Source organism: Microtus ochrogaster, chromosome 8 (assembly GCF_000317375.1).
Source record: "Microtus ochrogaster isolate Prairie Vole_2 chromosome 8, MicOch1.0, whole genome shotgun sequence".
NCBI classification, from domain to species: domain Eukaryota; kingdom Metazoa; phylum Chordata; class Mammalia; order Rodentia; family Cricetidae; genus Microtus; species Microtus ochrogaster.
In genome coordinates this window covers 37,259,147-37,273,120 of record NC_022015.1, presented here as the reverse complement: position 1 = coordinate 37,273,120, position 13,974 = coordinate 37,259,147, and the positions used below count along the sequence as shown (strand labels likewise).

The 13,974-nt window shown below is 52.1% G+C and overlaps 1 protein-coding gene across 2 annotated transcripts in view; it reads left to right on the top strand.

The window, feature by feature from the left end:
* The window catches only part of Ano1 (anoctamin 1), a 151,111-nt gene that overhangs the window by 59,403 nt on the left and 77,734 nt on the right, over positions 1 to 13,974 (top strand). For both annotated transcript variants that reach the window (XM_013347975.2, XM_026781689.1), the window contains exon 3: positions 7,013 to 7,345. In XM_013347975.2, the coding sequence (XP_013203429.2) occupies positions 7,013 to 7,345 (333 nt within the window). The remainder of the gene's footprint in view (positions 1 to 7,012; positions 7,346 to 13,974) is intronic.

Below are 13,974 nucleotides of genomic sequence, written 5' to 3'. Positions count from 1 at the left end.
GGGTGGCATCCATGATAGGGAACCCAGAGGTGGGAACATGGGGACTCCAGTTGGAGTCACGGGGGAATGGTGGTTGCCAAGCTAATAAAGAGGTGTTATTGTAGAGGCGGTGCCCATGGGAGGGGACTTGAGCATGAACAAACAGTCTGAACAAATGGCCTTGGGCACTGGTATTCCCATCCGGAGACCTGTGTCCACACCTAGCCGCCATCAGCGCCCCTCAAACCAAAGAGGTCACTAAGGTCTGGATCTCTTTTTCTTTTCTTTTTTTGCTTTTTTGGAGCCTGTCCTGGAACTAGCTCTTGTAGACCAGGCTGGTCTCGAACTCACAGAGATCCACCTGCATCTGCCTCCAAAGTGCTGGAATTAAAGGCATGTGCCACCACCGCCCGGCAAGGTCTGGATCTCATTCAAAGTCTTCACAGTCCTGAGGACTGAAGGAAGCCAGGGGCCCTTCTTTTGCACTGAGCTTTTCCTAGATGCTTGCATGATTTTGTAGGCTGGGAGGGCTGTGGCCCTGGGTGCGTGTACAGGAAAGACAGGTCATACTCAGGGATCATGCTGCAATCAGAAGCTCTGAAACCTGAGATTCCCAGTATCCCCACACAATCTAGCCACCGCCGTTAGTCATCATACAGTCACCCAGCAGAAGCCCAGTGCTCTCGAACGCCAGAGGGTGTGAGCTGCACCTCCTTTTCCTAGAAGTGCAACCTTAGACAAAACCCCACAGTCCCACACTGCGCTTCTCAGACTGTCCTCTTGCCCTCTCCATTTCAAGGGAAGGGGGGCAGATCACTCCATTGGTTCCGTCAAAGAGGCAGACCAGGGGAGCAGCTGGGAAGCCAGGGGCCAGGTGAATTTAACTGGTTTTGTTGTTTTCTCTGGTCTGATCTTTGAGCGTATCTGTCTTTAAGGCAAGTTCTCCATGGCCTGAGATGCCTACATCCAGAAATACCTGCTGTGTGGGTGTTAACCCACCTGCTGGGGCAAGGGCCTAGGCTGCTTATCTGCCATCTGAGACTTCTGTTTAGAGATTCCTGGGCAAGCCCAGTGATCGGAAATGGATAGCTTGTGCTTATGAGTCAGGCGAAAACCGTCTGGAATAAAACCGAAGTTTTACATTGCTGTCCCCCCACACCCGGAGCAGGACACGGTGGCCTCTGGCTGTAATCCAAGAGCTGGAGAATCGTAGGCTGAGAGTTTGAGACCAGCTTGGGCTACAGAGTGAAACCTTGTGTCAGAATCAGTCAGCATGACGAGCATGCTCCTCGTCATCCAAGACCCAAGTCTCTGGTTTCATCTCCCCCTTTTAAAAGAAATTCTGGGATTTTTAGATTCCTTCAAAAGCGCCAGTATTTTGTCACAGGCCGTTTGAATTTGTCCTGGACTCCAGAAAGTGGAGGTTTTTGAAGAAGCTGGTCTCAGCACATTTAGGGTGTGAATGTGGGGTCCTCCATTGTCTCCCTGCTCTACCCAGCATCTTGGGGGCAGCTGGCCTGACCTTCCCTGTTTGCAGTGCTGGGACAGGAGCTGCACTCTATCTTTTTCTCTAAAGCCTTCCCCTGAGGAAGCTCTTTCCAGGAGTCTTCCTCCAAACACCCAGGAGACAACCCCTACAGGTGAAGTGTCCTTCCCATTCTTTATGGCCAAGGCAATAAAGGTACCTACCTCCACACACACAGACACACACAGACACACAGACACACACACACACACACACACACACACACACACAACCAGCTATTAAAAAGGCACTAAGAAACCCCTTGCTTTCCATTCAGGTGTCCCCTCTTTTTTTTTTTTTTTTTTTTTTTTTTTTTTTTTGTTTTTCGAGACAGGGTTTCTCTGTAGTTTTAGAGCCTGTCCTGGAACTAGCTCTTGTAGACCAGGCTGGCCTCGAACTCACAGAGATCTGCCTGCCTCTGCCTCTCTAGTGCTGGAATTAAAGGTGTGCGCCTTTTCTTAATCATAGAAAACGAGAATATTTGAAGGTTACACATAAAGTCCAACCCATATCCCTCCTGTTGCAGTTTACATAGTTTTGTCCTGTTCTATACAGGGAAGAGCCATGTGGACTCACCTGGTGTCTGCAGCTTCTGTGGGATTTGCCATGTCTTTGCTCTGTCTCGCAGGCCCACCCCAGAACAGCCCTGCAGACCCTGTGGGTCCCAGGCTGGCACAGAGAACAGCTGGCAAGGAGCCCACTTTCTCTAGAAGTTGCTACCCACTGACCCTGAGTGAAGATGGCTTTTTCCCGTTTTATAAAGGCAATACCTACACAGTTTCCCTGGTACAATAGGACAAGACACCAAGGGATGGCTGTGCTGCTACTGGGGCCACCTCCTGCTACCTACACCCCCTTTTGTCAGTTTTAAAATCCCAATCTGATACCCTGTCGCCTTTCTCTTATGGCCCACTCTGACAGTAAAGTTCTTTTTCTCTGCCCTACCTGTGTGTGTGCGCTTGCACGTGCGTGCATGCGTGTGTTCCAGAGGTTGGCATTTGCTGTCTTCCTCTCTCACTCCCCACTTTACTTTTTGAGACAGAGCTTGCCGATTCCGTTAGACTGGCTGGCCCGTGAGCCTCTGTTCCCTCCCCAATACTACGATTGCATTCAGTGCATGCTGCACCCAGATTTTTACATGAGTGCTGCAGACCAGAACCCAGGTCCTCATTCTTGTGGCAGTAATTTTAAGGACAACCACCCTATCCTTTTTCTTTCTTCATGCATTCAGCTCCCAGAGAGATCGTGTGTCCCTGGGGCCACAAAGTCTGCTGGGGCCTGTGGTGGTAGATACTTTATGGTAAACACCGACTCCTTCCACCAACACTGCCAGCAAAGTCCTGGATGAAGGAGGAGGGCTTACTGACATGTGCCTTCGGGAAGGGGAATCCACATTGTAGGGACAGTGCAGCCAAATCATGGCTGAGTTGTTCTCTGAGCACAGGCAAGATGAAGCTCACTTTGGCCGCTGGGCCTTTCCCTAGCACTGGCAGACTCCTGTTGGGGGGCCTAAGAAGACCAAGATAGGTGGCGATTGCTCATGTTGGATCTGACCCCTACCTCACCTTGTAGAATCCTTCGTGGCTCCCTGGGGTCATTTCTCTGACTGTCTGGCAGAAAGGCTATGACTGTCCCTTTCTCTAAGTCATGGCTGTCCATCTTCTTCAATGGTAGCCATTGTTCTGGCTCTGAGTGCGGGTGTGGTAGGGCAGTCCCTGGTCTAGCCTCAGGGCTCATGCTGAGGAAAGTTAGAACTTCTTGGAAGGTGGTCCACAGGAGACCTACATGGTACCTTGGATCCTAGACAAAGAAGCTTGGAAACCAGTTAGAAGGACGAAGAAAAGTGGGGCAAGAGAGGGAAGCTGATTTGCTATGCAAGGGGGAAGGCAGGTAGGAGAGGCAGGACACATGTGAGGTCCCAGCTTCAGGAATTGATACCAGGATTGTATTTGGAAATGGAAGTTGAGACCTCGGCACCTCTGGCGTGTCCTCAACCCCCAGTATATGCCCAGGGTAGCTGCCCTGCATGGTCCAGGGACTCCTTGTCTTCCAGGGCTCTCTGTTGGAGCCTGGCTCATCTTCCCCTTCAAGGCTCCTCTAGCAGCTGGTACCCTGTGACTTTGTACTTCTCTGTCCTTCCTGGGATTCTGAGAAGGACCTGCCTTTGATCCCCGGGTTGGAGCTAGGCTGATAGGCATGTCCCCCAGGCATATTCTGGGCCTGCTTCTGCTCAGCAGCAGAGCCTTCATCAACCTGGCTAATCCTCCTGGCAGGAGGTGGTCCTACTGCCCTTCCAAACTCTCAGCCACCCAGGGTTCCCAAGCTTGGATCTGGCCTGGTCACCTTCAGAGCCTGCAAGAAACCACTGTTGTTTCTGGGTCTCCCTGCCAGCCTCTGCTTACTAGCCTGCCTGGTGGCTCAGGAACTTCATGGTGTGATGGAGGCGCACTTCTGGTTGTACCCCTCAGTTAATGAGTCAGAACCAGGATCCTAGGGTAGTGGTTGGGGTTTCGGTACCCAGGACATTGAGCTGGTCACCTGGGGCCTATCCCCTAATTTCTGCCAGGTCAAGTGGACCTAGCAACAGCGCTCCCTCCATGTGTGGGACATTTGAAGACAGGGTGCCCCATTCTTAGAAAGAGTGTCACCTTTTCTGTGAAGGGCAGAAATGCCTTGAGTTTGTGGACAGGATCCAAGGCTATGCCTAACCCATGCCTACCCCTGACCTGGGGCCCCTGTCCCTCTACAGACACATATTCTCCTTGGTGGCTGAGGGCAGATGTTCAGATTCCCATAAATTTAGCTCTTTACTGGGCCAGAGTATCACTCCTGTTTTCCTCAAAAGCCAGCCTTGATCTGGGGGTGTGGCTCAGTAGGTAGAGTACTTGCTAGCATCCATGAAGGCCTGAGGTCTAGCCTCAGGTCTGCATGTACTCCAGCTGCAGCACTGGGAGGGCAAAGGCAGGAAAATCTGAAGTTTAAGGTCTCCATAACAAGCTTTGGGCTAGCCTGGGCTATAGCAGCTCTTGCTTCAAAAGAACCAAACCGAAATAAAACCAACCAGCCTGAGCTCCCCAGAGGCCACCATGTTGACTCTGGCCCATAGGCGCCCAGATGGTTACTCATAAAGAACAGGAAAGAAAACCCACTGGAGCACTTTGGGTAGAATGTCCACACTGTTCAGGGCCCCGTGGAGGTCACCAAGGTAGATGACACCCCAGTCACCATGAAGGAAGTAGGTAGAACCCTTCCAGCCTCTTTCAGCTATGGATACTGAGTGGACTGTTGACCCTGCTCTCTCCACAAGACAATCTCTTGGGGTAAGGGTGCTAAGATGCAAGGTCATGACCCCCCTGGCTCCGGTAGCTGGGCTCTGCTCAAGGATCCCTCTCTCTGCCCCCCTCTCCCTTATCCCCCTACTCCCTTGTCATAGCCTACTGTTCCTTGGAGGAGGGTGTTATCCTGCTGCTTCTGAGGAAATACATGGCCCTTCAGAGTCACCAAGTAGCTGGGGACATCCTCCTGGGGGAGGTAGGCAGGGACTTCCCAGCTGCTGGTGTATCAGAGTCGAAGTCAGACCAAGGCCAGGCCTCTGGTTACTAGTGGAGCTTGAGCCCCTGGCATGGACAGGATGGGATGGAGCGGGTGAGAGGGACAAGAGACACTATGGAAGGCCAGAAGGGGACATGGAAGGGAGTGGAGAATCCTACAACAAGGGCTATAGTAACAGGTGTCCAGAGAAGGGAGCAGAACCTAGCAAACAAATCCTGGGGAAGACTTATGTCTTCCAGTACCATGCAGAGGAAACTGAGGTCAGGACTGCAGCCAGTGTGGAGGGAATCTCCACCCAGCTTATGGTCTTTCAGTTTGGGAAGGGTTCCTGGAGGAGGCATCCTGGATGTGGTGCAGAAAGAGACCTGTAGGTAGCTGTAGCTGCTGGCCATTGTGTTGGGCCTCACATGCCACCAGGGAGGACCTAGCTGGTACTGTCCTCCTCACCACTCTGTGTGGACCAAGAGCTGGCATAGGGGGAAGGGTAGTGTGCTGTGCATTGCCGTTAACCTCTGGAGAAAAAAACTGCCGGAATCAGGTGTTCAGGCTGGGTTGAAGCCAGCTCTGGGGACAGCCAGCATTTCTAGGATATTCCTCAAGCTGTGTCCGAGACTGGATCTCAGTCTTCATCCTTCCATGCTAGAGCCCAACACTAAGATTGGATTTCTGGAGGATCCAGGGTGTGTGAACAAGAGCCTCACACATCTGAGCTCTGATCACACAGCTAGTTGGTGGCCCTGGAGCCATCATCGTGTTGCCTGGATGCTAGCTGCCAGAGGTTGACATTGTGCTTGCAGTTAACTAAATTCAGCTCTGCCCGGCCTCAGACCCTGCCCTACATCCGTCCTTCCAGGGGCCCTCACTTTGTGGCTTTTCCAGTAGCTTTTGCCAGAAGCCAGATAGGACCTTCCCATCCAGAGACCAGGATGACCTGTTCATGACCAGGCATGACTTGACATTCTCAGGGGAGACAAAGACCTTCTTCTAGAGTGTGGGCCCCAAGAAGGCCATCCCATCTTCTATGTTTGAGCCCATAGGACTGGGTCTGGCTCTCAGTGGGCATCTATAGGGGAGGCTGTCCCTTGGTATAGCACAGAAGTGGCTCATGATCCCTGAGATACCGAAGCCCACAGGTGCTCAAGTCTCGTAGGATATGGGACAGCCATGCTGGGGGCAGCTTACCACATAAGCAAAAGTACCCAAGCTTGGATTCTCAGCACATATGATAAAAAGCTGGGCATGCTGGCATAACTATAATCCCAACACTGGGAGGGTATAGGTAAGAGAAATTCTGGGCACACTGGCCAACCAGCCTAACCTAATGGGAGAGCTTCGGGGTCAGTGAGAGACCCTGTCTCAATAAACAAGGATGATGGTTAAGACTCCTTGTTTTGCTCTTGCAGAGGACTTGGGTTCTGTTCCCTGCATTCACATGGAGGATCACAATCACCTGTAACCCCAGTTTCAAGGGGTCTGGTGCCCTCTTCTGGCCTCCATGGACACTGCACACTCATGGTGCACATACATACCTGCAGGCAAACACTCATACACATAAAAAGAAATCTTAACAAAGAAATGAAACCAAGGAAGATGCTTGTTGTCAACTTACAACTTTTGCACACATGGGCAAGTTCAGAAACCTGCGCGTGCACACACACACACCCCCAAAGGAAAATTAAGTAATATGGTGGGGTATTTGTGTAGAACCTGTGCACAGTGGTGATTTTAGTGAGGCAGAAGTGTATGCAGGCTCTTGGTACAGATACAGGTGTTTCTAAACTTTTTATAACAGGGATTTCTTAGGTTCTGGCTGCATCAAGTGGGCTCTGAAACCTAGCATGTTTGCTGAGTGACTGAGGGAATAGGTGAGCACAGTACCCAGCTAAAATCATATTCCCAGAGGCCCCCTGAGAACCACTCCACACTGAACACAACTCTCTCTCTCTTGCCTCACAGCTGCTCAACTCCCTGTCTGTGGACCCTGATGCTGAATGCAAGTATGGCCTGTACTTCCGGGATGGGAAGCGCAAGGTGGACTACATCTTGGTGTACCATCACAAGAGAGCCTCGGGCAGCAGAACTCTGACCAAGAGGGGATTGCACAATGACATGGTCATGGGGACCCGCAGTGTCAGGCAGGACCAGCCTCTTCCCGGGAAGGGGAGCCCCGTGGACGTGGGCTCACCCGAGGCCCCCATGGATTACTATGAAGATGACAAACGCTTCAGACGGGAGGAATATGAGGGCAACCTGTTGGAGGCCGGCCTGGAGCTGGAACATGACGAGGATGTAAGTGTGACCTCGTGTGGGCTGGGGATAATAGGTCCACGTAGGCTGAGCAGGTCTGTTTGCAGAAGGCGGTGGGGGCAGGTTAGCTCTGCTCGTGGGGCCATAGTGGACTAGAAATTGCTTCTAAACAGCTCTGGGAAGTCCCAAGCCAGCCTCCTCCTCCAGCAATTGCATCTGCCTGGGGCAGAGCTGGCCAGTGACTATGACCTTGAGGTCAGTGCATTTCCTGCCTCAGTTCAGCCAGTGCCCAGCATGGGAAGATTTGCTGGGTCAGAAGGACAAAGTGTGGGCTGTTCTGGGGGCTTCTTGTGGGTGTCCTCGGTCCTTCTCCAAGCCTTAGTTCCTCAACCTGTGAAAGAGATCAGTCTGTAGGTTCTTAGGGTCCCTGCTCTGAAACCTGCATCTCTGTAACACTGTGTTCAGGAAGTGTAGAAGTTTTGGTAAGAGAAGTTTCTAGACAGAACAAAGGCTCCACTGTCTCTTTCACTGCCTGCTGAGGCAGCCGAAGAGAGTGGCTCAAATCATTGCAGCTCTGAACCACTCAGCCAATTGCTGTGTGCTTCCTGGTTGACATCTTACCCACTCAGCATGAGTATGTGTGGGGAAAGGCCCTGCTCTGTAAGTGAAATCCCAGTGCTCAGGAGACTAGCAGGAGGATTGAGAGTCCAAAGCCAGCCTGGGCCACACAGAAAGAGACTGTTTAAAAATAAGACGGTGAGGCTGGTGACAGCTCGGTTGTAAGCACGAGGACCTGAACTTGGCCCCAGAATCTATGTAAAGAGACAGGCATGGTGACACACACTGGTAATCCCAGACCTAGGGATGGATACTACCAGAGGGACCACGGCTGAATTTGTCCTCTGACCTACACACACACACACACACACACACACACACACATGCATACATGCGTCTGTGCACGCCGCTGAGGTTATTGTCCAGTGTGACACAGTCTCGGGGTATCGTCCACCTTCTTGGGGTTGGACCCCCTGGCAGGTATTTGCAAACCCCTCTGCATGTTCCCTGTGGCAGTCTTAGGGTGCTTAGGGGAAGTTGGGATCAGGCAGCGAAAGTCTGAGGTTGGCGAGGACTCCAAGGCTACTGGACCCCCAAGGCTGGCAGCTAGAAAAACATTGGTGTTGCTGATCCTCTGTGATTTCTGTCACTTCGAGCAGGGTTGTGTCTGGCTTGTCCTTGTCCTCTCAGGCCACCCCAGGGCTTTTGAAGCACACCACTGCTGTGCAGAGTCTATGTGCAGGGCTTTTATTCCTGGAGGAAGGAGAGGGTCTTTCAAAGGCTATGGGTTCCCCTGACCTGACCCACCACTAAGGCATCCAGTGCCTGTGTTCATCTCCATGGCTGTCTCTTGCATGGGTTCCTCTTTTCTATCTGTGAGGTTTTTTCATGGAGCAATTTGAAGCTCCCAGGTGTGGGCCCTCTGACACGGGGTGACGCAGACTGACTTGTCAGAGCTCAGCCTCTGAACCAAAGGCCTCAGTTTTCCCATCTGGAGACTGAAGGTAGCAACAGCCTTCAGGCAACAAAATTGGGCACAGAGCACATCTTTGCTGGTTGGGATTCCTGTTATGTCCAAGTTCAGCCTGGGGGTGCACACCTGAGAGAGGCTGAGGTGAAAGAGAATGGTGAGGTTGAGGGCAAAATCAAAACAAAAACCTGCAGGGTGGGAGAAGGGGGAAGCTGGGAAAGAAGGAAAGGCAGGGAGAAGGAGGTTTTAGTAAGTGATGGTGTCTCTCTTCTTAAAATATAAGGGTTTTGGTGATTCTTTTTTTTTTTTTTGGTTTGTTTTTTTTTGTTGTTGTTTTGTTTGTTTTGTTTTTAAATGATCCCAAATTTCACAGACAGTTTGGCTCTGGAGCTGAAGAATGCTTTGTAGCAGTTGGTTTGGTTCTTTAAAAAACAAACTATGAGGTGCTGAAGAGAGGTCTCTGTAGTTAAGAGCTCTGGTTGCTCCTGCAGAGGACCCAGGTTCAGTTCCCAGCACCCACAGAGTGGCTCACAACCATCTGTAACTTCAGTTCCAGGGGATCTGACACCCTCTTCTGGCCTTCCCAGGCTCCTGCACACACGTGGTGCACAAACATGAAGGCAAATACTCCCATAAATGTTTTTTTTAAATTAAGTCAAAAATGAAATATGGGACTGGGATAGAGCTCAGCTGTAGAGAACTTGCCTAATATGCCTGAGAGCCTGGAGTCAGTCCCAGACACAAAAAGAAAGGCACAGGTACATGAGACAGTCCAGGTTTTCTGGTGTGTGTGTGGGGGGGGGTGTTCATGCATTCGTGTGTGTGTACCTGCCTATGTAGCTCAGAGGATAGCCTTGGCTATTGGTGATCTTGTTTAAGGCAGTCTCTTTGTTGATTGCCACTGTGCTGCATAGCTCAGGCTATCTCTCCTATCTGTCTCCCATCTTGTTGTGAGTCCTGGGTTACAGACGCATTATGCCACACCCACCTTTACATTGGTTCAGGTCCTCATACCCACACAGCAAGCGTTGATGCACTGAGCCATCTTACGGCCACCCACCACCACCACCTATTTGTGAGGACAGCGTTTCTCTATGAACCTAGGATTGCCGTTTCAGCTAGACTGGCAAGCCAGCAATGCCCCAGGATCCACAGGCCTCTACCCGCCTGTGCCAGGGTTACAGGTGCACACTGCCACATCTGGTTTCTGTGAACTAAGCCTGAGTTCGTCCAGGTTCTTGTTCAAGCTTCCTACGCAACAACCCTGAGTGGTCTCCCTGCTGAGCCTTGAAGCTATTACCTGGTCCCACTGGCCTGCTGGAAGCTTGCGAGATACAGGCCTGGCAGGGCCACAGTTAGCATCTGCTGCTTGCTGTCCTGGGTGAAGCAGAGGCTGGGTGTAGACGGGCTGTTTGGGCACGCATGGCAAGCCGAGATGTGAGTGGGCCCTGGCTGCCGAGATTAGCAGGCACGGCCAGCCCAGCAAGGTCAGGCTTGTTTAGGGGTGAAGAGCTAATGAGCTGCTCCCCGGGTGTGCTCAGATAACAGGGAGCCCGAGGGCTGGCAGATTTTGAAATGAGAAAGCCTGTAACGGGATCCCCCAATTGCTCTCTTACTCAATTTGAGGCAAAAATGTCAGGGTTAGGTGTCTTCTGTGGGGATCTGAGCAGGTACCCCCAAACTCTGTGCCCTCCCCATACCCCACACTAACACCTGTGCCGTTGAAATGGGTCTCCCAACCTGCGTGCCATGGCATGTGACCTTTAACCACAACCCTAGCCTCTGCTGGGCTGGCGATGGCTCTCGAATCCTGAAAACTAAAACTGTCCCCTGTGATGTTGCCGAAAGTGTCTGGGCCCCTAAATCACCACCAGCCGAGGGAACCCTGTGAATGATGACCTTGAAGGACATGAGATATCCTGTGTGTGCCATCAGCCACCTCTTGAGCTGTCACTGACCACAAGGTAGCATTGCAGAGGTTCACCCCGCTTCCTACAGGCAGTATACACTACACTGCTTCTGCTGTTACCAAAGTGGGGGTCACAGTCTGTACCCAAAAATCACATTGGATCTCTGTCTCTCAGAGGTTGTGGGGGAGGTCTAGAACTGGGTAAGTAGGGCAGGCTGGCTTCAAACTCCCAGAGATCCTCTTGTTTCTGCCTTCGTATGCTGGGTTTAAAGATATAATTCCAGCACTCTGGGACTTTTTCTACTTTTTGCTATTAAGTTGGCTGTTTCAAATTGGCTTCTTGAAGCTGGGTGGCTGAACTTGGCTGGGAGCAGTGTCCTGGGAGCCCCATGCAGACCAGACCCCCTCTGCTTGCTTTCTCACTGAAACCACTTTGCTATCCTGAGATAGTAAGGATGACAGGTGTCCTGTGATACTGCTAGTGGACAAGGAGCAGTGCTTAACCACCAGGTGACAAGTGTGCCCAGACGTGTGGTGACTTAAGACAGCAGATTGCATCTCTTTATGTTCTGGAAGCCACAGGTCGGAAGTCAAGATGTGGGCAGAACTGTACTCTGCCTCCGCTGTTGTAGCTCATATGTCCCCTCCTTGTCACAGACAGTCCCCTTGTTTGGGGTCCACCCCATCCCAGTTCAGCTTTATCTCAGCCTTCTGACATCTGCAAAGACCCTCTCTCCAAATAAGGACCCGCCTCAGGCCGTAGCATTTGAGCAGCTGTGAGGGGATGCTTTCCTTAAACCTCCCTCATGAGTAAAGCTCTGCCCTGGAGTGAAGACAGGGCAGGGTGGCCAGCGGGCCAGCAGAGGCTTCAGAATCTGAGGCAGAGAAGTGGGGCTCACAGCCTAGGCTAGGAACAGGTCTGCCTGGAGCTGGCCTGCCTCCCCAAGGGGCCAGAGTGTACCCTGTACATCCACAGGCTCCAATTCAGCAGTCCTGGGGTCCTAGACTGTCCCCTGAGTGGTAAATGAAGTAACTTGGCTCCCTGAATGCATCCCCAGAAAAGGGAGGAGTGCCCCTACCCACTACTCAGTCCCGAGAGAGGTTCCCATGTGACCGCAGAGCCCATAGGGTAACTCTCTTCCTCACCCCCACACTGAGAAATTTAGGATGCCTCACAGAGGGAGCCTGGGTGAGCAGGAAGGACCAATGCTTTGCCCCACTGGGGTCTTTCACCACCTGCTGCCCTTGAGGGGTCCTGGACCCCTGGGTGAACTGCATGGTGGGGAGTGGCAGTCCTTTATCTTGCTTTCTCTCGCCTCTTGCCCCCCCCCACTTTGTTCTTTCCTAGCTCTCTCTTTTTCTGCCCTTCTCTCTGCCTCCCTCTCTCCCTCCTCCCCCACTTCCCTCTCTCTTTCAGTCCTTGTTTCTCTCTCTCACACACACACACCACCTCTCTCTGTGGGGTCAGCTTCCAGGGTTCCCATTAAAGAGACAAGAGAAATTTGTGACCAATGTGTTTTCCTCCAAGAAAATCCATTAGCATTTTTGAAGCGGAGCCTCAAAGCCGGCTGAGTATTATTTATGTCTTTGGGGTCATTGCTAAGAACACCACAGGCTTAAGTCCTGGCGTGTCTATGAGGGGTGCCCGGGGCCCTCACTGCCCTGATGCTGCACTTGACCCTGGCTTTGGCAGATCCTCCAAGACTGTGAACCCAGAATCTCATCAGTGCCTGTTTGATCTCCTGCCGCTGTGTTCATGCCAAGCTGGGGGTCACTCAGTGTGGGGGCGACGCAGCCTCTGAAGTGTGGAATGGAGTTAGATAGAACTAGCCATTTCTTGGATCAGGTGGCTTCCCCTTTCTTTGTCTCAGTTTTCCCCATCTGTTAAATGGGGTGGTAGAGAGACTTTACTCATGAGTGGTGGGTGGGGCTAGGAGAGGAACGCCAGACCTGGCACGCGGTAAGAAGTGCTTTCCACAGCTCTCAAGGTCTGGGCAGCAACAGTGGCCTCACCCTATCGCCACCAAGCAGGATCAGGACTCATGTTCTTGAGAAGGGCAGGGTGGCCATGGCCCCAGGGTATGGGTAGAGGCAGGAGCATCCATTTCCAGCTGTCTCCGTGATTGTAGGCCGATGGGGGGCTCAGCACTGTGTGTGTGTGTGTGTGTGTGTGTGTGTGTGTGTGTGTGTGTGTGTGTGTATGTAGGGGGTGCTTCAGCCCTGGGCGCCTTCATGAGATGAGGCTGTTGGCCAGTTCATGGGATTCATAGGCCTGGAAGCAAGCTGCCCCTACCCTCACCCCGTGGGTTTCCTGGCAGAGTGTGGGGGGGTAAGTCTAACTTACCTCTGATCTTAACTCTGGGCTCCACAACTGAAGACCCCTGCCTTTGATCTGTTCACCCTAATACATGCACCATTTCCCCATGGTCTCCCCCGAGAGACCCATGGGCTCTTGCATGCTCCAGGCTGGATAGACTTGTAACTCCCAATTCTGCCACGTGTTGCTCTCTTTGGTCCCTGAAGGCCCATGCCCCCATGGCGCTACTCTGAGGCTCAAAGCAGCGTGGACTGTTGTCCCTCTAGTTTGATTCGTTCTGTGGAAACATGCTTCTTTGGCCATGAATTCTGGATGTGTGGATTGCGCATTCATGCGTATGCACAGCTTATGTTTGTGTGCGTGTGTGTGTGAAGGCCAGAAGACAACTTTAGCTGTTGTTCTTCTCCCTTTGTTCCTTAACACCTTGGCTAACTGATCGGGCTACACTGGCTGGGCACCCGCCTTTGTAGCACTGGAATTACAAGTGGTTAGGCCACTATGCTTGACACTATGTGCTCCAGTGATCAAATGCAGGTCCTCCAGCCTGCTTGTAAGCACTTCCTGACTGAACCATCTCCCCAGCCCTTCCCACCCTGGGAAGCTCACCCTGGCCAGGGGGAGGCAGGTGGCTTCATGTAAACCCTGTCCCATTGTGGCTGCCATCTGAAGTCCTCTCTTTGGCCAGGCCTGCAGGAGCCTGACAGGTACCCTGCCGGCAGCTGTTAGCTTGAGGTAGGCCACAGCCCATGAGTGCCCTGTGGGAGTGAGCCAATGTCCCCAAGCTCTCTGGGATTCCTCTAGACCACACCAATCCTCTAACCCTGCTTTCTTTGTGGACGCTGTTTGCCAACACCGTGTCAGGATTTTTTTCTCAGTACGAGTCTTTTTAATTTCTGGAAGTTCTGTTTGGTTTATTC